The sequence below is a fragment of the Typopeltis vanoorti genome, chromosome 2 (assembly GCF_054136105.1).
Source record: "Typopeltis vanoorti isolate ZY-2024b chromosome 2, IOZ_Tvanoo_1.0, whole genome shotgun sequence".
Taxonomy (NCBI): domain Eukaryota; kingdom Metazoa; phylum Arthropoda; class Arachnida; order Uropygi; family Thelyphonidae; genus Typopeltis; species Typopeltis vanoorti.
This window is the reverse complement of record NC_143550.1, coordinates 184,830,150-184,854,630: the sequence shown is the minus strand read 5'-3', so window position 1 is coordinate 184,854,630 and position 24,481 is coordinate 184,830,150. Positions and strand designations below refer to the sequence as shown.

The 24,481-nt window shown below is 33.9% G+C and overlaps 1 protein-coding gene across 1 annotated transcript in view; it reads right to left on the bottom strand.

The window, feature by feature from the left end:
* Nucleotides 1–4,107: 4,107 nt before the first annotated feature.
* Nucleotides 4,108–24,481, bottom strand: part of LOC150109732 (eukaryotic translation initiation factor 4B-like) — a 221,831-nt gene continuing 201,457 nt past the window's right edge. Inside the window, exons 13-14 of the mRNA XM_090409900.1 lie at nt 17,786–17,853; nt 4,108–6,693 (exon numbers count right to left, since the gene is read on the bottom strand). Of these exons, the coding sequence (XP_090266026.1) occupies nt 6,619–6,693; nt 17,786–17,853 (143 nt within the window). The 3' untranslated portion in view covers nt 4,108–6,618. The remainder of the gene's footprint in view (nt 6,694–17,785; nt 17,854–24,481) is intronic.

The following is a 24,481-nucleotide window of genomic DNA, read 5'->3' as shown; positions in this document are numbered from 1 at the left end:
CAGCCTCAAATGTGCTCTTCTCTATCCTGCAGTTCATCAGCTATCATCAATAACACTCCTCCCCTTTTATTCACCCTATCATAGTGCAGCGGAACTATTTTCCCCTCTTTCCATCCCCTTGGGACTGACCCAGACCCGATGCTCAAATTAAACAAAATGGTTAAGGGCACTGACAATTCTTCAGCCGCTTCACGTATGACACGAGCTGGTATACCATCCAATCCCACAGATGTATTGACCTTGAGGTTGTGTAATAGACTAGTTACCTCTACTTCATCACAATTCCAGTATAAGCTGTTGGTTCTTAATCTCGGTCAGTAATTCCACAAAATCGACTGATTCGGTTACCTCCCTACCCTCAGCATTTTTTAAGATCATTTTTCCTTTTACTTGCAACATATTGAAAAAACTGTTTGCGATTCTCTTTAGCCTGCATGGCCAATTTTCTTTCGTAATCTGCTTTTGCTTTTCTTACCACCCTGGCCTGAGCTTTATACTGTTCCTGCGCCTGATTGTCACCTTTCTCCTTAAATTCCCTCCACAATTGTTTCTTTTTTTGCAGCTCAAGCTTAATAGTGTTATTCATCCATTTAACCCCTACTTGATTAATTATTCGGACTCTTGGTATACAGTCAACCAGTGCCTCCTGCAAACAGTTCTTAACCACCTCCCATGCACTATCAGCATCCAGCCCTTGCAGTTTTACATGCAGTGGCACTGAGCCAAGCACACACCTAAGCTTGTCATATTTACCAGCCCGGTAATTCCACATATACCCTGTCTTAATTGTAAATTCCACTCCTTTAGCCACCTCCCAAGTCATGACATTATGGTCACTCTCACCAATTGGTGGCAACATGGTCATGTTCATTACAGCCACATTCTCAGTTGCAATTACAAGGTCCAGCACTCTCTGCCCCCTGGTATTTTCCACTACATGTTGCCATAGATAGTTGTCCCTTAATAACCGCATAAAATCCAATTCCTTCCTCCCAAACGCCCTCTCCTCTTTCCAGTCAATGTCACCATAATTGAAATCACCCATAATAATTACCCTGCTTCCACTCATTTCTTCTATTTGCCTATGCATACTATCCCCACCATCTATTCCATCACCTTGTCTATAGTAGCACCCAATTGTATATTTTGTTCTGCTAGATTCTATCTCACACCAAACAGCCTCAAATGTGCTCTTTTCTCTATCCTGCAGTTCATCAGCTATCATCAATAACACTCCTCCCCCCTTTTTATTCACCCTGTCACTCCTGAATACGCTATACCCGTCGCATTCAATCCCACTAGCTTTATCATCTTCTGTCAGCCATGTTTCACTAATACCAACAACCTGTGGCCTGGAAGTGCCAACCATGGCCAAAAACTCTTCCTTCTTGTTCCTAATACTCCTGGCATTAGTGTACATGAATTGCAGAAGCCCACTTGTCCCATCGCTACTTTGATGCCTTATACTAACTATCCCATTCTGATTTGTTGTCCTTCGTACTCGCTCGGGCATAATACTCATTCATACACTCAACTGCCTCCCTAAAGTCTGCATATCTACTTCCACCCCCCCTCTTAATAAATCTAGTTTTCCTGAGTGTGTACATACACTTCCACATCATTCATCAACACTTTTTCAAGTGTCCGTACACCAACTCCATTCAAATGTAACCCATCCATCTTATATAAGTCCTTTCGCCCATCGAACTCATTCCACACATCCACAAATTCCAAACTCCATGCATAAACCACACATAAAGTCATTGGCAATTATGGCCCTCCTAAACACTTCGCTGTCATACCGCGGTAAGATACTCACCATCCTAACTCTCTCACTCTTCTCTTTTGCTACCTCAAATAATTCCCTCACATCCTCTATCATTTCCATATTGTTCTCTTTCGAATCATTTGTTCTTGCCACGATTATCTCTTTCACCCTGTTTTTGCAGTCGAATAGATTCGTTGATGTCCTTTATGTTCGCACCCGGCTGGTACGACTTCGTTAAACTCTCAACTATTACACTTCTTAATAGCGAATCCCCATACAGCACTCGCTCCTTCATTTTATTGACGTTTACGAACATTTTATTATTTGCCGTCAGACTTTCGCCGGTTGTCGGTACGTTCAGCACACATTTTTCCATACGCTCCAGTTGCCTTTTAGCTCTGTGTATCGCACCGTTCAAACGAGCAATTTCACTACTCGCATTTATCTCACCATTTTATTATCAATCAAATCATCCATTCGTTCTGTATTTCTACCTTTATTTACACTTTCAACGACGCTCTCACACCTATCTGGCATTACCACGCAATTCTCTAGCACACCGCCATTTTCTACATTCTGACTATCATTAACGATATCCCTCTCGCCACACGAAACACGCTTGAAATCCTCATTCTCTTGACACTTTCTGCACATATTAACTCCACTATCACTTTCTAACCAGACTCCCATCGCTCTTCGCATGCACATCTCACAGACAGCACATTGCATAAATTCGTTTACATCAAAACTCTTAAACAAACATGGCGACCTGGCCGCCATTTTTTTCTTTATCGGTGCCATATGTACGCTATCTTATCTTAAAATTAATAATTAAAATAACAGAAAACACGCAAAAATTGCACAGACACACCAAGAAACAAAAAGCAAATACTACTTAAAATTCTAGTAAAAGTTCTAATGTTAACACAAAATACTACTAATCTTTTCAGCTCTTGACAAGCCGACGATCTAATCAGTGCGACACCAAGCGACGACGATTGTCGTCGCACTGATTAGATCGTCGGCTTGGGTTATTGTAAGTCATTTGGCTTAAGGTAGAATTGTTTAATTAATCAAGTGGAGAGCGAGACACGTGGATTTTTAGTATTTCTATGTTAAAATTGCTGAGAAACTTGGAGCCTGAGAATTGTCTTGAATGAGTAGTATTAACTTTATATGTACTTTAATTTAGCATGAATAAATTGTTTTGTTTGTCAAATAACTTGCCTGACCAATGCATTGTTCATAAAAAGACAGAACCTGTGTGACCTTAAAGAGTTTAAGTAACCACGACTGATGAATAGTAGATTTAAACGTTGCTTGACTTAGAGATAAATATTAGAGATATTTCCGTATTTTTGCCGAGTTTTTTTTTCCTTAGGAAGGATATACAAGTCCTCCCTGTGATTTCTGATAGCGCAGTCGTAAATAAAAAAATAAATTTTCAGAAATCAGTGTAGTTCAAAAAAAGCAAGCTGTTTAGACATAGGAATTCCAGCCAGAAGCATTTCCTAAGTTCTAAAATTACGTACACGTGAAGTAGCATAGTCACAACCTTGAGAGGAGGGGGTGGGAGATTAAATTGATAGACTGAAGGGATTAATGATAATAGACAATTTCAAGCAACGAAAACGAGATTATACACTCGGAGTTATGACTATTAAGTTGAGTTAAATAAGTATATAAGACAAAGGATAAATATTGAATGCATATCAAAATTAAAGAATATAAGTATTATATATTTTACACCAGTCTGTTGTGAGTATTTCATCAGTCAATGAGTTTAAGGAGAGATATGATAGATAACTGTCTGGATTGAGTTTTCTGAGATTCTTTGGACTCCATGGAGATACCTGTACAAAAATACCCCCCTACACACACCCCTTTTTTTTCTTCTTTGAAACAAATAAATTTAATCTGCCTGCATCCACTGCTGGATGAAAGCTTCCCTCAAAGTTCTCTATTCATATCTACCTTGAGCTTTTCTATGCCACTGAATTCCAACCATCTCTTTAATCTCATCCTCCTTAATTTTTAATACAATATCAAAAGCAGTCATTTTACCACATAGTGTAACTTCAATAATCTAATTAAATGCTGTATTCAAAAGTATCAAGGTGCTCTGATTACTGAGTTCTAAATGTCAAGTCCACAGTGAAATTATGTATTGGAGGTATACTGCTATCCAAACAAACAAAATTGTGTAATGGCATACATTTTCTTAAGGTAATCATCCACTATAAACAAAGTAAAAAAAAAAAAAAAATCTAATGGCTAGATGCATACTCCATTTCTGCTACCACTCAAATAAGTATTTTTCTGCACTTTAAGTAGCTCACTGTAATTTACCAATTCCAAATTTATTCAACAAATTTATAATATTTCACAACCAAGCAACATTATTTTTCTTTTGCATAAAAAGACATAGCTTATACATATCCTACTATGTTACTTCACCTGGCTTCAAACTCAAAATAGCGTATCACAGGAGCCATGCATGTTATGCCAGGTGGATGCATGAACTATATTAAATGATTCAGTTTGGCTTACTACAACTTGTGGTTCTGATTACCAGTGTTACATTATATTATGTTTTATTGTAATTATAGTTTACTATAATATAGTGGATATGTCTACTTTGCAACTGGCCTGGGAGTTCGAACTAACTACAGAATGGATTCTCAGGATATAATGCTTTTCACTAGGATATGATATCACCATCTTGCTGTGCTATAGAATTTTCAAGATTTATTGAATTGCATTATTATAAAAAAAGATTTTGTGTAAAACATATGGCAATACTAGTGAGGCAATGCATGATTGCATATGACAACATGGGTAAATGCAGTGGCATGCAAAACTATTTTTAAAATAGAGAATTAAAATGAACTTTTTTTTTTTTTTTCATTAACTGTCTGCTTCTTCAATAACAATTTCTGGGCATGTATAGCAAGCACAACTTCAGTATAGTTTGGCCAAGAAACACAGCTTTGGTCTTGCAGCCTCCATATCCCATCCAGCTGGCTTCCAGTGACCTCTTTTCTTTCACAAAACCTCTCCAAAATGTTTTGGAGAAATGGAACAAAGCACACACAGATCTGGATATATATATGGCATTAATGTGTTATAGGTCTTGTTACCTTTCATGTGTAGGGTCACTATACAAAATCTCAAAGCAAGAAAACCTTGCAGCAGTGGGAGAAATGCTGGAATGTGCATAGATTTCTAAAGTGACTAACTACTCTAAAAGGAACTATAACTAAGTTAAGCCTAAACTTTGCTTTTCAAGCCCACCTTGGAATTTTAGAATAAAATTCTTTGACAAATTTTTATGTCCTTTTCTGGAATCATATTAGTTTCCCCAAGACCATTTAAATATTCTATATTCAAGTTTTGGGATGTTTATAGCAAGGCACAAAAAAATAAAATAAAATAAAATCTTACAATAAATGTTCTTTCCTTTATAGTACTTATTAGGAAAACTCTCAGGAAAATTCCAGTCAAATATTTAAATAATTTCAACAATTTGTATAATTTATTATCAATATGAATTACTCATTTAATATCAACATTATACACATCAAGTTAAGAATCACATATATTAACTTGCATTAAAATAACTACATCACAATTCTTCATATCTGTATTTTCAGTTTCTGTTAAAAATAATATAATAAAATAAAATAAAAGAAAAGAAAACATAAACATGGACAAATAGGGGAGGAGAAATTTATACAATCATTAAACTAGGGCATACAGGAAAGAAGATTTATACAATCATACCACTTTAGTCAATAGAATCAAGTGAATTAGGCACTGATTTAATGTTTCTGATTTTTTTTTTTTTAATTTTATTATTAACCATGTATGGTGTAGATGTTGTAATATGATTAAAGAAACTTCACTTAAGCAGTTATCCTTAAATATAAGCATGCAAGTTGGGGGAAGGGGGGAGGGGGGTACCAGTAATATTTATAATATTAAGGCTGTAAATTAAATTATGGGACTCCAATAAATAAACATTTAAAAAATACACCATGCAAAATATTTTTAAAAAAGTATTCTATTTTATTTTACCAAGAAATCTGCCATAATAAAGTGTAATACAAAGTTACATCTATTAATTATACACATAGGCATAGAAATCTTGATTCAGTGGTAATGTTTACAACATCCAATTAATCCCTTTTAATAAACTTTATATTCTGCCTTCTTTCATTATGCTAATTGCCATATACCTAATGGCACATGTTTTATTTATAAGTACATGATGTAATTGAACTGGTCATGGGATATTTTTTACTTTTTTCTAGCCCCTGAAATCTTAACAAGGCCATTAACACTGTATGTTATATATAACTTTACAGAATGTGAGCCACTCTGTTTTTAGCACTCAATAATAAAACATATTTACAAATTTTTGATACCTGATTAAATCTACAATGCTGAAACCAGAGTGACTCACAGTAAATTAATAAGCCATCAAAATTTATTCAATTATAAAGAGGAAAGGAAAAAAAATACTAAAAAAAAATAGCATATACAGCTTTTGTACACTGTAAAAAAAAAAAATTTGTGGAAGGCCAGCTGCAACAGGTTTTTTGAACTACCTTAGGACTGTTTCGTTATTAAAAAAATTACAAATGCAAACTCCATGAATAAAGAAGTAAAAAGAATTCCCAAAATACATCACTGGTCAGAAACATCATACTACAAGTAGATGTTTAAATCATTGAGCAATCCATAAGGTAATTGGTAGCATCCAAAGTATTTCATATAAAGTGGTAACAATCTCATCCAGGCTATGAATATAACCAGGAAAGATTTCAACCATGAGCAATTATCAACTATTACTCTGATGTATTTCCTAATCTGTCATCTTCCTCATCCATCAAATTGGAAAATTTATTTGTCAATGGATAGACCTAAATAAATGAGAAAAATGAATGCATCATATAATTATTTATGAAATGCAACAATTTAATCCTTTATATAACAAGGGGTATAGCAATTGGCTATTCCTTGTAACCCCCTCCCCTTCCTCCAAAAGAGGTTAGAATAAAATACAAATTATTTTGTCATTTTGATCTACCAATATCACCCCTAAATAGCAAAAATCAGGCAAGAATGATATGCCTGTTTTTACATTTGGCCTAAAATGATAAATACCATCAGAAAGAATTATTCTAGGCATTTCAAAACCCGATGTCTGGTCTCTCTCTCTTTCTCTGTGTGTATATGTGTGACTATTTTATAATTATCTTATAGCTTTCTTCAATATTAATAATCACTAATAATATTATTACTATGTGCATACTCCCTTAAGCAATCAATGTTAACTTTATATATATATAGTTTTGGTTTGGATTACAACTGAGACCTTATTTAAGGTATGCTGCTGAAATATTTTCAGGTGAGCACTACCAATTTTTCCCCTTTTAACCATTCTATGATTTAGGTTAGATTATTTTATTGTGTAAATGACTTTTTTTTTTTAATAAAGCCAAATTTATGCATTTTGTTATGAATTTAAACTCGAAAAAAAAAAAAATCACTTTTATGCCTATTACATCAGCCTCACTAAATTTGAATACTAAATAAAATTATACAGGTTAATTTTCACTTCACAAAAAGGAAAAACAGAGAGGCAATGGGTAGAAGACACATGCAAAAGGGTAGATGGATAATTAATAAACCAAATATGATCATAAGCAATTTTCAGCTGCAGAAGAATTCAAATGATGCTGGAAAAGCAAGAGATTCGCTGATTCAACTACTCATTAAGGATGAAGATCTACCAAGAAACGATTATTAAAATAATGAAAAGAAATATCAGCAGACAGACAAAAAAAAAAAAAAAAAAAAAGGGGGGGGGGGGAATAGAAGTATTAGTTCCTGATTTTCTCCTATAAGGAAGAACAGTGTGCAGCATGTAAGGATATCAGGTGGGAGAGTGCTGCTGCTGCAACAAACATCTATGTTAGACCACGTCTTCAGGTATCCCCCCCCCCCCCCCAGGAGGAGGTTGGCAAATATGTCACGGAACTTTTTTCTTTCTTTTGCTGCTCTGGAACATTTATGGTAATTCAAGTCAGTCCAGTCCTTAATGTCTTCAAATCACATTCTCCTCTGTCTACCTCTCCCTATTTTTCCATCCAGTTTCCCTTGAAATCTTAATTTCTGAACGCCTTCGTCTAGCTAGATATCCAAAATATTAAGTTTTCGTTCATTAATTATTTTCATTAATGTTCTTTCATTTTTGCTTTCTTTGAAGCATCTTCATTTTTCATTTTCTCTGTCCGTGGTATTTTCAACATTCTTCTGATGGTCCACATTTCGAAAGCGTGTAATTTTTTCTCTGCTTCTTTATTTAGAGTCCAAGTTTCACTGTTGAAGAGAAAGCTTGACCAGATACATTATTTTATTAATCTTTTTCTTGTGTCTATATTAATGTCTCTGGATGTTAGAACAGTTTTCATATCAATAAAGACTTTTCTTGCTATCTCTATTCTTCTTTTTATTTCTTTAAGGGAATTTCATCTCTCTGTAAACATCTGTCCCAAATATATAAAAGACCGAACCTGTTCAATTTTCTTTTTGCTACCAGTTATGTTTAGTTTCATATTTCTTGGTTCTTTTGATATAACCATGCACTTTGTTTTCTCATCATCATCAAATTCCTTCCATGTACCCTCAAGGGGTACAGTATATGATAGTACTAGATGAAAAATTTACATAATTACTAACTTCCTATCATCAATTTTCCTCCAAATGTCTCTTATTTGTCAATAATCCAACATTATCAGATCTTATATTTCTATTATCTAAGGCACTTTTTACCGTATCAATCCACATATATCTTGGTCATCCTCTGAGTCATTTTCCAGTTATATGCGAGCGCAAGTTATATTCGACGGTAAGCCTTCACTGACAAGTTGACGTCCTTCTGCTGCTTCCCCTGCTCCGCTGACTTCTATGGTGAGTTACAATGCATAAATATTTTTCTCACTACTGTTTTTTTTTTTTTTTTTTTTTTTTTTTTCAAACCAACATCATTAAAATCAATTTTAATACTGAATATTATTAGAAATTTTTGGTGATCAGAATGGGATGTATCAATGAAACTTACCAGAAGTTAATTTAATAATGTTGGCCTGAGGAAACTACAATATTGTATCATTAGTTCTGTGATTGATAACTAATTTAAATGCATACTTTTATATTTGTCGTATCATAATTAATTATTAATACTTATTTACTAAAATAAATAGCCAAAAGGCTTCACATCGGCGATACAAAATTATATAAATTAAGTGGATATTAAATCCAACATTATTTCAAAGCTGACTACAGAAACTATAGACGTTTCTTGCGAAATTTGACCAGAGATCTTATGGGAATACACTCGCCACCATACTACGAGTTGCCTTAGCCTCTAGAGCAAGGGCCGGGAACCTTTTTTGAACCAAAGAGCCATTCCACCAAAAAATTAATTAAAACAAAATTTTGGGAGCCAAAACTTCAATTTGATTTTTCCTGGTGACTCAAAGTTGCAGTTAGTTCAAACTTAGGTAAATTTGTTTTTAATTCAGTACTTCTCATCTCATCTTCCTTATATCCTCGTTTACCTTGCGGTGTCGAGGGTCCATTGATCATCGGACCTCACTCCGTTTACAGGATAAGGTGCTCAGCCTTATGCCCCGGTGTATCCTATGGCCTGTAGTGTTGAGTTCTCAAGGCCAGTTTGCCTGCTTTGCGGGATGAAAAACCCCAGAATAAACTGGAGAAAAAACCCTGCTGTCCATGCCCAAGACTGGCTAACTTGACTATGGCTGAGGAAGATCCTTCAGCTCCTCACGTCACCGACGGGAATCAAACCTAGGACACTCCTTCCCCAGGCATATGGTTGTGAAGCGCATAGCCACTAGGCTAACTGCACGGATTCAGTACTTCCAGATATCAAATACCACTTTTATGTTTGCATATAAATTTTTTATGTGTTCAATAAATAAACAACATTAAGTTTGATTAAGTTTTTAATCACAAAACATGTTTAAGTAAGTATAATATTGCAAAAAGAATTAGTCCGAACAAAAGTACAATATTATATATTTTAATAGACATTTGATTGTTTTAATTTAAAATTCACCGATGAGACTTTTGATTTTGCATCTTCTCAGCCATTTTACTTAAATCTGGATTGTATGTCGTGCACTTTAATAGTAATTCGGCTTTCAAACTTTCATCAGTCAATTTGTTCCTATACTTATTTTTAATGTAATTCATTGAAGAGAAAAATTGTTTGCAATTGTACGTTGAACCGAGAAGAGTCAAAATCCCAAAAGTAAGTCGCCTGGCATTTGAATAATTAGTTGGGAAAGAATTCCAACATTTAAATATAATTTCCTGTGGTGTTTCTTCCATAGTTTCCTCATTTTCTTCAATTTGTGCTACCATTTCCTGAAGTTTTTGTACCCAGATGCTTTTATTCTGAATTTCCAGAAGCTCCATTTGTAGTTCTGCAATTGATATTCTGGGAAAAGCTTCAATGTCTATTAATTTTAAATTGCAATTTAACGGATGTAATATAAATTTCATCCTATCCTGATGTTTTTTTAAAATCCTGAAATCTGCTTGTAAATGAATCTAAAATTACAGTAATCATTTCAGCGAATATTTTGCAATCAACTTTTTCTTGATTTAAATTCAATCTATAATTTTTTTAGATTTTCAAAATATATAAATTTTTCTTCAGTAACATCTTCGAAAAACACTCTTAGTTTCTGTTCAAAGGTAAGGACTTCCTCTAGTAATTGTAAGTGTTTCCCTTCCCTTGCAACTTTAAATTTAGCTCATTAAAATGTTCTGTCATATCAAGTAAAAAACAAAAATTTTGTATCCATTCGGGATTACTGAGAAGATCCACGTCATTTACGTTATAATTTTTAGTGGTTAAGAAAACTATTACTTCTTTTAAGTGCTGAAAAAAACGTTTTAATGCTTTTCCTCTTGATAACCATCGTACAGATGTAAATGTCACTAAATATTTATGTTGACTACCTAGCTCCTCTAAAAATATGTCAAAAAGTCTGTGACTGAACACCTGAAATCAGATGAAATTGATCACTGGCACAACGACATCCATCATTCTTTTTAGTTGTGGTAATAATCCCAAAGAATTTGCAACTAAAGCTTCTTGATGCAAAATGCAATGAAATGAAATAACTCCACGTGGAATATGAGTGTAGAATAATTTAACAAACCCCTTATTTTTCGCAATCATAGAAGGTACGCCATCGGTTGCAATACATACTATATTATTAATATTTATATTTTTATTCTGTAAACTTGTTAGAAGGTTTTCTGAAATATCTTGACCTGTAGTGTGTCCTTTAAGTGTTAGCAGATCAAGAAGTTCTTCTCGAATACCGGAAGATCTGATATATTTAACCACCACGCAGCATTGTGCCATATCGGAAATATCATTTGATTCATCAACCGCAATAGATATAAAATCGGCAGAATTAATATCCATAATTTGCATATTTGAAACTTCTGCAGAAATTGTTACAATCTGTTCCTTGACAGTTCTAGCCGAAAGAGGTAAATCTTTATTTTTTTTACGTATCTCGTCCTTATTTTTCATATCCATAAATAGAATTTCAGAGACATTATACATGCAATTTTTTAGAAATTCACCATCGGTAAAAGGTTTTCCTGCTTTTGCTATTTCAAAGGATAACAAAAAACTTGCTTCAGTAGTATTCGACGAAGATTTCGTCCAAGTTGACAAATTTCTTTGCTGAAGCAATGTTTTCTTTGTAATTCTTCAATAGCTTTTTTTTTTTAATTATCACCCTCAGGATATTTTTTTATTGAAATCTAAATGTTTTCCTCGAAAATATCGTTCGACATTACTCATCTCATCTTCTTTATACCTTCTTTTACCTTGCGGTGTCGAGGGTCCATTGATCATCTGACCTCAATCCGTTTACAGCATAAGGTGGTCAGCCCTATGCCCCGGTATATCCTATGGCCTGTAGTGTTAAGTTCTCAAGGCCAGTTTGCCTGCTTTGCGGGATGAAAAACCCCAGAATAAACTGGGGAAAAAACCCTGCTGTCCACGCCCAAGTCTGGCTAACTTGGCTATGGCTGAGGAAGATCCTTCAGCTCCTCACTTTACCGACAGGAATCGAACCTAGGACACTCCTTCCCCAGGCATATGGTTGCGAAGCGCATAGCCACTAGGCTAACTGCGCGGACTCGTTCGACATTACTTGATTTGTTATTTTGAAGTCGTAGATGGCAAATTAAACATTGCTGATTTTCATTTCCTTCTATAAATGCAAATTTCTCTATCCACATTTTATTGAATATCTGATTTCTTTTTCTTAAACTCATATTAGGAGGGTTATTATCACAAATTTACCTGCAAGTAAAAACACAAATTCAACATAATAACATAATAAAAAAATTAATTTGTGCACAACATTACCTGACACTAAATTAAACACCAGTTTAGTACCACAATAAATAAGTTAACTAACAGAATATTTATTTTGACAGTTAAAATCCGTATGTATCTAAAAACCGTGGTGTTTGACAGGACAGCTGATCAATTAGTTCAAATTTTCGCCATGGCACTAGTTACCTTAGGCAGGGTTAACATTTAGCGGTATTTCAAATGTAACATAGTTGTCAGTTGTTTGTGTCATAAAATTTCATGCGTAACACATCACATGCATAGTATCTAGCGCCATGAACAGGCCATATCAAAAAACTATATTTAGTTGTTTGTATTAATTATGTATCCTTTAATTCAATATAAAAGAGCCACACTTTGTTCAGCCAAGAGTCGCATGTGGCTCTGTGGCCACCGGTTCCCGACCCCTGCGCAAGAGCAACTGGTAGTATGGCAACGAGTGTATTCCCGTAAGTTCATTGGTCAAATTTCGCATGAAAATTCTATAGTTACTGTAGTCGGCTTTGAAATAATGTTGGATTTAATATCCACTTAATTTATATAATATTAATACTTATGTTAGTTTAATGTATGAACTTTCAAAAAATGGGAACAGTATTTACGAGTAAGTTTGTTGGGACTGAGCCCTCTAATACAGTAAGAATAAATAAAAATACAGTCTATAGAAAAAGAATTGAGAACGACTGATCCTTGCGATTTCCTGACTATTCCCTTTTCTAATCGCACATGCGTTCATTATGCATTTCGCAATTAAACATAAAAGAGCCAAATTCAATATAAAAGAGCCACACTTTGTTCAGCCAAGAGTCGCATGTGGCTCTGTGGCCACCGGTTCCCGACCTCTGCGCAAGAGCAACTGGTAGTATGGCAGCGAGTGTATTCCCGTAAGTTCATTGGTCAAATTTCGCATGAAAATTCTATAGTTACTGTAGTCGGCTTTGAAATAATGTTGGATTTAATATCCACTTAATTTATATAATATTAATACTTATGTTAGTTTAATGTATGAACTTTCAAAAAATGGGAACAGTATTTACGAGTAAGTTTGTTGGGACTGAGCCCTCTAATACAGTAAGAATAAATAAAAATACAGTCTATAGAAAAAGAATTGAGAACGACTGATCCTTGCGATTTCCTGACTATTCCCTTTTCTAATCGCACATGCATTCATTATGCATTTCGCACCACGCATCCGTCAGTAGGTAGAAATAAGCAGCGGCAAGTGCATTATTGTTGCGTATGTGCACTGTTTTGTTTTTGCTACTGTGAATGGTAAAGATAATTTAATTTAGGCATATAATAAAATGTTGATTTTTTTGAAACTATAAAAAATGCATTTGATTTAAGTTGTGAATTATTTTGTTACAGTTCTACCGAACATGGCTGGCGAAAATAAAAAACGAAAATTATCACAGTCAAGCAGCAGAGAGTTTCAAAGCTGGTGGATGAAGAGTATGGCATGATTAATAAAGACAATAAAGCAATAAGCGTTTTATGTTCCAGGACAGTTATGTGCAGAAAGTCGTCAGTAAAACGGCATTATGAGACAAACCATAAATCGCTCCTTGAGAAAAGCAAGGACGAACAGAAAGAATTTATTGCTCGGGCAATTAAAAATAGGAATATCCAGTCAACAACCCTAATGAAATTTATCGGCAGTCGTTCAAATATAATTGCTGCTAGTTTTTTTTTGCCTCAAATGTAATTGCTAAACACAGGAAACCCTTTAGTGATGGGGAATATATAAAAGAAGCATGGTTAAAATGTGCACCAGTTCTCTTTGAAGATTTTGAAAACAATGAAAAAATTATTCAAAGAATAAAAGAACATGCCTTTGGCTAGAAACACGGTGAAAGATAGAATCATAGAAATGGCTAAAAATATAACTCATCAGCAAAAAACAGATATAAAATCTGGTTTAATTTCTCTTTGTCGTGATGAGAGTACTAACATAACTGAATCAGCTTGTTTAGCAATTTTTATTCGTTATTGTGTTGGGAATAACATCAAAGAAGAATTGATAAGTTTAACATCATTAGCAACAACAACAAAAAGAATAGATATTTGCGACGCAGTTGTAAATGCACTTGCTGAAAGAGATATAGATCCCTTCAAAATTGTATCAGTAACTACTGATGGTGCTCGCAGTATGACAGGAGAGGAAAATGGGTTCGTCAATTTATTTACCAAATACATTGGATATTCAGTTCTGGGTTTTCATTGTATTATACATCAGCAGGTTTTATGCGCAAAGGCTAGTTTTAAGACACTGGAAAATATTATGAGCATTGTAACAAAATTGGTCAATTTTATATTGGCACGTGCTTTAAATAAATGAAAATTTATAGAATTATTAAGTGAGGTAAATTCAGTGTACAGTGGTTTACTTATGTACGACAATGTCCGATGGTTAAGTTGTGGGAAATTTCTTCAAAGATTTGTTGAGTGTTTAGATGAAGTCAGACTTTTTTTACATAATAAGAAAATCATTGAAAAATACAATCAATTAATGAATGTCGAATGGCTTTCGAAATTAGTGTTTTTTGCTGATTTGTGTTTACATTTAAATGAATTAAATGTTAAACTGCAAGGTGTTAACAAGACAATTATTGTCATGTTTGATTTAATCAAAGCATTCGAAGCTAAATTACCAATTTTTAATAGTGACGTCATTTCCAATACCTTCCAATATTTTCCAAATACAAAAAAATCTTTGCAGATCTAGAATCCCATGAAAAAACAGATCAAGTTAAATTGACAAAAGTTTTCTACACTTATTCAGTCGATAATCAATGAATTTTCTTCAAGATTTACGCAGTTCAGACAATTTGCAGAGACATCAAAATTTATTTTGCATCCGGACACAACATCAACAGATAAACTCAATTTGGAGATTTTCGAGTAGCTGAATTTGGAAGATATAGAAATGCAACTGATCGATTTTCAATCTAGTTCTATATGGAAACAAAAGTCTGTCGATTTGAGAAATGACTTGGAAATAATGGAAAATGATCGATTATTGGGGGCAATTAAAAAGAATGCAAAAGAGGAAATATTGAGAACTTGGAATGCCATTCCTGAAACCTTTTGTTGTTTAAAAAAATCTAGCAATGGCTATATTATCAATTTTCTCCTGTACATATGCTTGTGAGTCATTATTTTTTAAATGAATTTTATAAAAGACAGTTTAAGAAATAGAATGACTGATGCATCTAGTTTCATGTGTATTACTAAAAGTGACAAAATATGAACCTGATATAAAGCATTTAGCATCTAAGTACAACAGCAAAAATCTCATTAATAAATTGATATATTGCATGATTAGAGTTCCAGCAGCATATTATATTAGCAGGGTTATGCTACAAGAAAATGAAGAGACAATGGATCTTGGTGTATTGGTGAATAAGAATTTAAAGTTCAAAGGTCACATAGCAAAAGTTGCAAATACAACTCAGAGGATAATTGCTATGTTGAAGTGAACCTTGACATGTAAGGATAAGGAAGTAATTTTGCCTCTTTATAAGTCTTTGATAAGACCACACTTGGATTACTGTGCACAGATTTGGTCTCCCAGGTTCCAAGGGGATATAAAGAAGCTGTGGAAAGGGTGGAAAGAAGAGTTACAAAGATTATATCTGGATTATGGGATTTAGATTAACAGGAGAAAGAGGGGTGATATGATAGAGGTCTATAAACTTTTGAATGGGTGTTATAGCATTTCAAATGATGAAATTTTTCGTTATATGGAAGGCAGGGAGAGAACACAGGGGCATCCATGGAAGTTAAGGTTGTTCTCAGTCAAGAAAGAGTTAAGAGCTAGGTTTTTCTCCCAGAGAGCAGTGAGTGAGTGGAATAATTTGCCCTTATGGGTAGTGAATGCATCTAGTGTAAATGAATTTAAGGGAAGGTATGATAGCTGGGTTGGGTAATTTACAACCTCCCTCGATGAGTCCTTGACTCCCTGGAGGTCTCAGATAATAATAATAATAAAAAACATAACAGGGGTCAATATTTAAGTTTTGTAGATTTGGAAAGGAGTTATATAAGGTACTAAGAGAAAAGCAATTCAAATTTATACTACAATCAAATGGGACATTATACAGAGCAATACACAGTTTATATTTATAATTGTGAGTCAGGAGTAACAATTTTAAGAGGTACATCAAGATGGTTTAATGTAAAATTGAGTGTATAAGAAAGGTACACACTGACTCCACTGTTAATCATCTACATGTATCTCATTAAAGGAATGTGGCATTAATAACCTGACATCAAAATTGGAGATGTGAATTTCAGCTCTTTACTCTATGCATAAATTCAACACAAGTCAGCAGTATTCCCTACATAAATTAAATAACTGTCATAATAAATATGGTATGAAAATCATCAATAAAAAGACAAAGAATATGAAAATAGGCACAGCACTTAAAACATCAGCTGTATCTTGAATGGGTAACCTATAGAACAAATAAAACATTTAAACTATTTTAGCACAAGCATTAACAGACAGCAAATTAAATACGGAAAGGACCACAGGATAAGCAAAGTTGATGTGACAGGGAGTCAACTGAAGAAATTTATACAAAATAATAGAGAAATTTGTTAAACAATAAATTATTTGTATATACAAATTGGACCACAATGAGGGCTCTGAAAAAAAATTAGAAGAAATTAATATGCTGTATCAATGTCAGTCAGATGCATATTAAAAATGGAGATATTAGGAAGGAAGGAACTTGACATGAAAATTTAGGGATGCGTGAAGAGAGTTAATCTCATATGATGGCTGTGGTTACATAAATAAAATGGGAGAGGAAAGGTTAGTAAAATAGGCATTTGTTGCTAAGATGTCAAGGAAACGGATCCAGAGGAATACAAAAATCTGACCACTGGGGTCCTGTAAAAGAACAGATTAATGTGAAGGAAAATTGTTGATAAGAAATTAACAATAATGCACACTTTTCTATCTAGTACCATTGTGCTATCCTTTATACTTCTTGAAGGTACATATTACTGGTGAAAAGCAATTCCTGTTAGAATAGGTTTTATTACTTATTGGGAAATGAAAAACTCAAACATTAATAATAAAGCACAGCATATTATGTATCTACAGTGCATCTAATTTAAAAAAAATGAATTACATATATAGTAAGTCCTCACTTACGCGGTTAATTCATACAAAAGGTTTCTGCGCAAGTTGAACAGCACTTAAATATTATGCATTTTTGCCAAATATGTTTCGTTTCAAAGGATAATTAACACTACAATAGGTTCTGCTTATGAAAAGAAAACTACTTTGAGATTAAACCTTCATAACCTTAATTTTATTATCTTATTTATGCCAAAGTGTAGCCTTTCAGTTCTATAACTTACCATCAATGATGTTAACAAAGTGATACTTGAAAGATGGTCTTGCTAGTTGCAGGTTGAAGTACTGCAACTGCGTATCTACGAATCTGCATAACTCAAATCCATGTACGCCGAGGACTTACTGTATATGAATGTCAAATTAGGTATAAATAAATAAAATGTACCTGATCTTCGGAATATGATTCCTTCTGATATCGATCAGCACTATCTTCTCGACTCCTTTGACTATCACCTAAAATGCAATTTAAAAATTTATGCATACCTAAAATCAATAAATTAAGAATTCAATCTAATAAATATACCTAAAGATAATCAAACTTCAACAACATCATTTCAAAAGAGTGTGAATTAAAATAATCCAAACTAACTGAGTCAGAGCTATTCATTCAAATGACACAGACCTTGAAACTGAGATCATGGACCTTCACAACACTTTCACTTTCAACTGAATCCTGTTAAAAGGTCCACTGCCTACCATGAAACAAAATGTTGTTCAGGGGACTGTACCACAGGTTCCAGCACAGTATAGTGATTGACCCCTTTTTCACAGAAATGCAACTCGCAATACAAGTTGTTGCATCCTAACGCAGCATGGTCGACCTGTTCTTTGCCAGTCAGATACGTCTTCTGTAACAGTCAAATCTGATATACAAACATCATATTGATCCTCAGTGTTTTCAGCATGTTGAAAATAACAGGTAGCTACATTCCAACCTTATGAAGTGCTGTTACAGCTACAGTTTTCATAATTTCTCCATTGCATGTTATCCCACACATCCAGGCAACGCTCTCTCTCTCTCTCTCTTTACTGATAAACATGGATGTTGGCTACACACAGTGCAACTAACAGAACTAGGTTTCACAATGCAATGGTTTACAGAAGTTTTAAGAGTATTTATGGCAAGACTGTGTATAAAGCAGCACAAAGCAACAACCTCAGTTGTTGCTTTGTGCTGCTTAACGTATTATTAATTAACTATTATTAATTAACGTATTATTAAATATTAACTAATTATATTATTAATTAATATTAAAAATTTAAATGATGTGTGATTAAAATAAGACTTTTCCATATTTTCAATAGTGAGAGGCAGTTCTTCTGATTCAAATTTAGATAATGGAGCAACGCTTCAGCAAGAACTTTTAAACATTAAATGATATATGAATCACAATGGCTTTTCAGAGGGGACCACACCATATTTGATTCCTATAACCCTAGCTCAAATAACAAGGAAAGTACATAGAATCTCTAAAATGTATATTTCTGGCATCTCACACTGAATCTCTAGAATTCTTAATAAGTATAATACAGTGGCTACATTTATGCCATTCAACAAACTATCATCATGGTTCCCATCCTCAAAAGATAAATGTTCCACTCTTGCTCTTCCTAGCACCTACTAAGTTCCATATGACTGTCACCTCTCTTACTTCAGACAAATTGGACATTCAGTAAAGAAAAGAATGCAAGAACAGTCTTACATCATCAATAGGAAACATGAGAAAGCTATCCATGCACAACATCAAATAGATACCAACCACAATGTCCTATGGTCCATCTGTGTTGCCATGAGTTCAAACGTTTATTTAAAGAAAATGATGAAGCCTTACTCCTTCAAAACTTAAATTGCTTCAGTTTAAGCTTTAATTTTTACTCCAGCAATATTTTTATATTTAGCCTACAATTCATTTCTGAAAGCTCCTCAGCTAATTTTTTTTTTTAAAACCTGTTACATATTTTCCTATTTCAAATCCACTGTACACATAGTATGCAGACGATCCTTTAAATTACTCCATATCCACAGAATTAGAGATTTTAAAGATAGCACTTAAATTGGAATCTGTTTCAAAACACAGTGAAGCAAGGTATCCTGTCCAATTAAATTGAATTCATCCACTAATATCCAGTTATTACCTGCCAATATGTCAGTAGTATTATTTATCCACAATTTATAACTTTCAATACTTTAACATTTATGCTCTACTAAATAATCTTCTAATGAATTTATGAATTCACTAGTCAATTCAAGCACTGTGTCACTTACCCCTAAGTTAAGTAATTTTTTTCCATTAAATAATTTTCATATTTAAGTGTTATTCCAGACTTACTATTTCTAAGCAGTGCTTACTGTATGTAGTGTGAGGGGTGTATATTTTTATTTTACTCTCTCCACACTCTGAGTGGTTAAAACACTTAAATTCAAAATAAAAGACAACATGAAACTGAACTCCAAGTACATTGCACATGGGTTTGTATCCCATGATCTCATTTGCAACTCTTAAATTTATATTTAACTGACTTAAACCCATTGAGAGATTGAGTCTTTATACTCTTGTAGCCAAAATAAAAAATCTTTAATTTACAAAAAACACAAATCTGTACATCATCAAATCGACTACTTAATTACCCAAGTGCTAGTGTATTCTTTGGTTCACAACAAGAAAGACACTTAATGTGCACAACTTCCTTTCAATCACATAAACTAACAGCTATATCTTATATGGATAAAACTCCTGGAAAGTTAGTCTCTTGCTTCCTAAAAACAAAAATGCTCTCACTATGACAGCAACACAAGCGAACTCTTCTTATATTTTAAATCAGATCACTGAATAAAACATATCTTGTTTTTTATCTAAGACACTTCAGTAACTACACTTTCTACATGAAAGTAACAGCAGAATAAATGACTCCACTGAATAAATGACTAAAAACCATATCGACACTTTAGAATGAATTAACTTTCTATGTGAAAGTCACAACTCTTCTTAAAATATTATCAACAGTTTTATCGCTTCAGAACAACCTTGCCTTATATATGAAAGATTCTGAAGAAATAACTAAAACATGCCAACAGTTAGAAATCACCTATCAGACTGAGAATTCTCAGTAAAACTTTACTGGGTCCATTCTATATGAACTGAAACACAATAAATTTTCTTTCAGTCTTTACTGAAATAAATCCTATGTGGATTAATGACTCATAAAAACTTCACACATCTCTATACAAAAGATATCCGCTTTCAGTCTTCTAATTTCTGTCCAGTCTTCATGTATTGAAGACTGGACAGAAAGTTCTTAGTAAACGGCTTTTGTAAAGTTGTTTACAAGAACTTTACAAAATAATACCTTATTACTAACTTCTAACTTAAATATATTTTTAACTTCTGGGATATCTGAATATTAATACAGATATCCTCCATTATAAATATACCTAATGTCACATTTGTTACTTTCTTCACATTTCATATGATTAGCAGCATGTGACAATTATTAAATGCAACAGAATGCTAACTTCTAAATAGAAATTAGCATTCTATTGTTTCAGAATTAACTGTCCCAATAAGGGTCAAAGCTGTATAACTGAGAGGAGACCATATAATCTTTAAAGGAATGCAGAGAACCAACCAGGGCTTCTGACCTAATGTTCAATCCTCACCATCTCGTGGTGTACCCTGGATACTTAACGAACGAGGATGGGATGGCAATTTGGGATTTAGCAGACCAAATTTTCTTCTTATTGGCTTAAACCAATATACAAAATAATGGTACAACATGACAAAATTTCATGCCAGCTGAGGTGTTGCCCAGTTAAACAAGGCCCCTGTTGTTTTGCCAGGGAACCAGGGTGAACAGTGCAAAGTCAGCTACTGGAACAAATCCTAAAACACACCCCAACTCAATATCCCCAGAATTGAAGATCGGTACTATCAACATAAGAAGCCTGAATGGCAAAGAAATGGAGCTAGCTGAGGAATTAGATAAGTACCAGTTCAACATAATAGGGGTGACTGAAACAAAAATGACCAAAACTGGTGAGCTCTTACTGAGCAATAAATACAAAATGTTATATTCAGGCAATAACAATCAAGGAAAAGAAGGAGTAGCCATAGTATTCAACACTACATAGTAGGCTAATCATCTTGAATGACAGGCAGTCTCAAGTAGAGTGATGTGGGCAAATATGAGAATGGGGAACTGGATAATGAGACTTATTTGTGCCTATGGTCCCACAGAAGGTTCTACTAAGGTAGAAGTGAAGGAATTTTTTGATGCTTTAGAGAAGCGCTTCCCAAACTGTGGGCCGCAGGTTTTGTTGAGGGGGGGGCCGTGAAATAATGAAAACAAATTTAAAATGTTTTAAGACTAAGTAGATTTTTTTTTATTTTAAAAGAAACGTATTTAACTTTTATTATTTATTATTTCTTTTTTGTTATTTTTTATATTTTAATGCAAAAATTGACACATTGGTGTTGGTTCACAAACTTTGCTTCCTGCGTATTTCGGTGCTTAATGAATATTAGTAAATATTGTTTATTCATATGTTTCATTTCAAAGCAGTGGTTAATTGTATTTACTTCGAATGCTCTCCAGCTCCAAATCTTCCTGTCCCTTTCATCACGCGTTCGTAATCAGAGACTGTTGATATTGACTTTATATACATATCAAAACTCGTTTTATATTATCATTGTCATCCGAGCTAGTTTTCTGTTACCAATAAAAGTTTCGCATATACTTCACACATGAAAAAAAGCTTAAACAAGTTCATGTGGGGAGATAGTAACTCCATTGCAGTGGTAAACAACACCCCCCCCTAACAACCACTATACTGCAGAGGCAATAAAAACAAGTACTTTTATTATGCCAGTGAATAAGGTATGAGGAGTCTGTGTAATATATTTCTCAACAAATAGTGCAATTAGAGACAACTGGGATAAAAACACACTAATTAATGAAATCACATGTCCCATCATACAGAAACTATGCTGTATAGACTGAAACAAAACCATATGTTGCATGGGCAAACACGGTATATAACTAAAAACTATTGTTATTAATTAGATGTGTGTGAGTTCGATTTCCCAAGGCAGCAATAAAATTCAACCGAACGTGTTAAAATTCGTAAAAGTGTTAAAACTAAGTAATATATATATATATATATATATATATATATATATATATATATATATATATATATATATATATATATATATAATGAATGTTATGGCAGTTTCACTTATGGAATTCGGTTGAAGACAGTTAGCATTTCAACTCAATTGTCAGCTATGCTTTTATCTTTCGGTTGCGTGATCTTTTGTTAATACCGCACAAATCACATGCACATCTTAATAACCTGCCTTTGGCATCTGTTTCGCGTTAGGCTTAATTACCGTAAAGGGAGAAAAGTCACAAAAGAGAAAAATGTTCTTGGTCTGGGGATTCCCTTATTCAGGTAATATTCACTAATTTCATGTTATCAGTCTGCGGTGTGCCAGTATCGGTAAGTGGTGATATTATTTGTTCTATTCTACGTTAAAAAAATTTAACCCTGCTGAGATGGATAAGTGGCTGATAAAAAAATTAAAAAAAATCCCGCGAACAATCAGAAGAAGCAGAAACAGATTCAAAAGGACAGTATTTCATATTTTACCAGAACAGCCCGCATCGTCTTAAAAAAACCAAACGGTAAGAGACAAAAAATGTAATATATGCATTTGATTTTTGCAATATTCGCTGTGTATGTTTTGTATTGAATATAAATACAATAAATTTTATAATAATATATGTCTCTATTACGATTTTTTTTCGAGGGGGGCGGTGAAATATTTTAATTTTTGCAAAGGGGGCCCTGACATCTAGAAGTTTGGGAAGCACTGCTTTAGAGAAAGCAACTGACACAATGAAAAAAGGAAAAGTTGGTCCTTGTTGGGGATCTAAATAGCAGAGTAGGAAATGATTGTCAGACTTATAAAATATTTTGGGAAAATTTGGAGAAAAGAGCAAAGCTAATAATAATGACAAATACCTATTGGATTTCTCCTCGGGATATGGACTGGTTATTACTAATGCAATTATCCAACATAAAAATGTCCACAAATTCACATGGAGAGAAGAGACAAGGAATAAGAAAAGTCTCATTGACTGTTATTGTTGATAGTGATGTTTTTTCTCTGGTGCAAGACACCAGTGTACAGAGAATTTGAAATTGGAAGTGATCACTATTTAGTCTTCAGCAGGATAAAATTGAATTTCATTTTGAAAAGCAGAACATTTAGGAAAGTTCTAAAGCGAATTAAAGTTGAGCAGCTATCAGATGTGAACTGTAGACTAAAATACACAAAGATTATTGAAGAAAAAATGAAAGAGTTTTAGAACAGGAACCAACCTTCGAGATTCAGTGGCAAGCCTTGAAGAAAACCCTGATTGATATAGCCAGAGAGGGATGTGGTGAGGTTGTCTGCAAGGATAGAAAAATCAGAACTCCATGGTGGACACAGGAAGTTAGAGGCAGTGAAGGAAAAGAAGGAAGCATATCAAAAGTTCCTGGCAAATAAGTCAGCTTGTGATCTTAGAGAATACAGACACAAATGTAAGAAAGCTAAATACTGTGCAAAACTAGCTAAACAAAAGTCCTCCCATGACTTTTGTTTATTCTGGAGGTTGTTGAAGAAGCTTAGAAATGGAGGAAAGAGTGCTGTAAAAGCAGTTGGAGATGATAAAGGTGACGAAAATGGGAGAAAAGGATATCCTTGAAGTATGGAGTAATTAATTCGAAAAATTGTTAAATGAAACAAGCAGTGATAGCACAGTGGTAAAAGACACTCAACAAGCATAGAGTCAGGAATACATATCCATACTTTTTATTATTATTGTTCCGGGAAACTACAAGGAGTCGACACTCATCGAAGGAGGCCCTAACATCATGTCAAGAACAATTATTCAACATTCACACAGTATCTATCATACCTTGCCTTGAACGCATTCACGGTCATAGCACCCACAACAGACTCTGGAAGCTTATTCCACTCATTCACCACTCTCCTAGTAAAAAACCTAGCTCTAACACCCTTGTCAACCACGC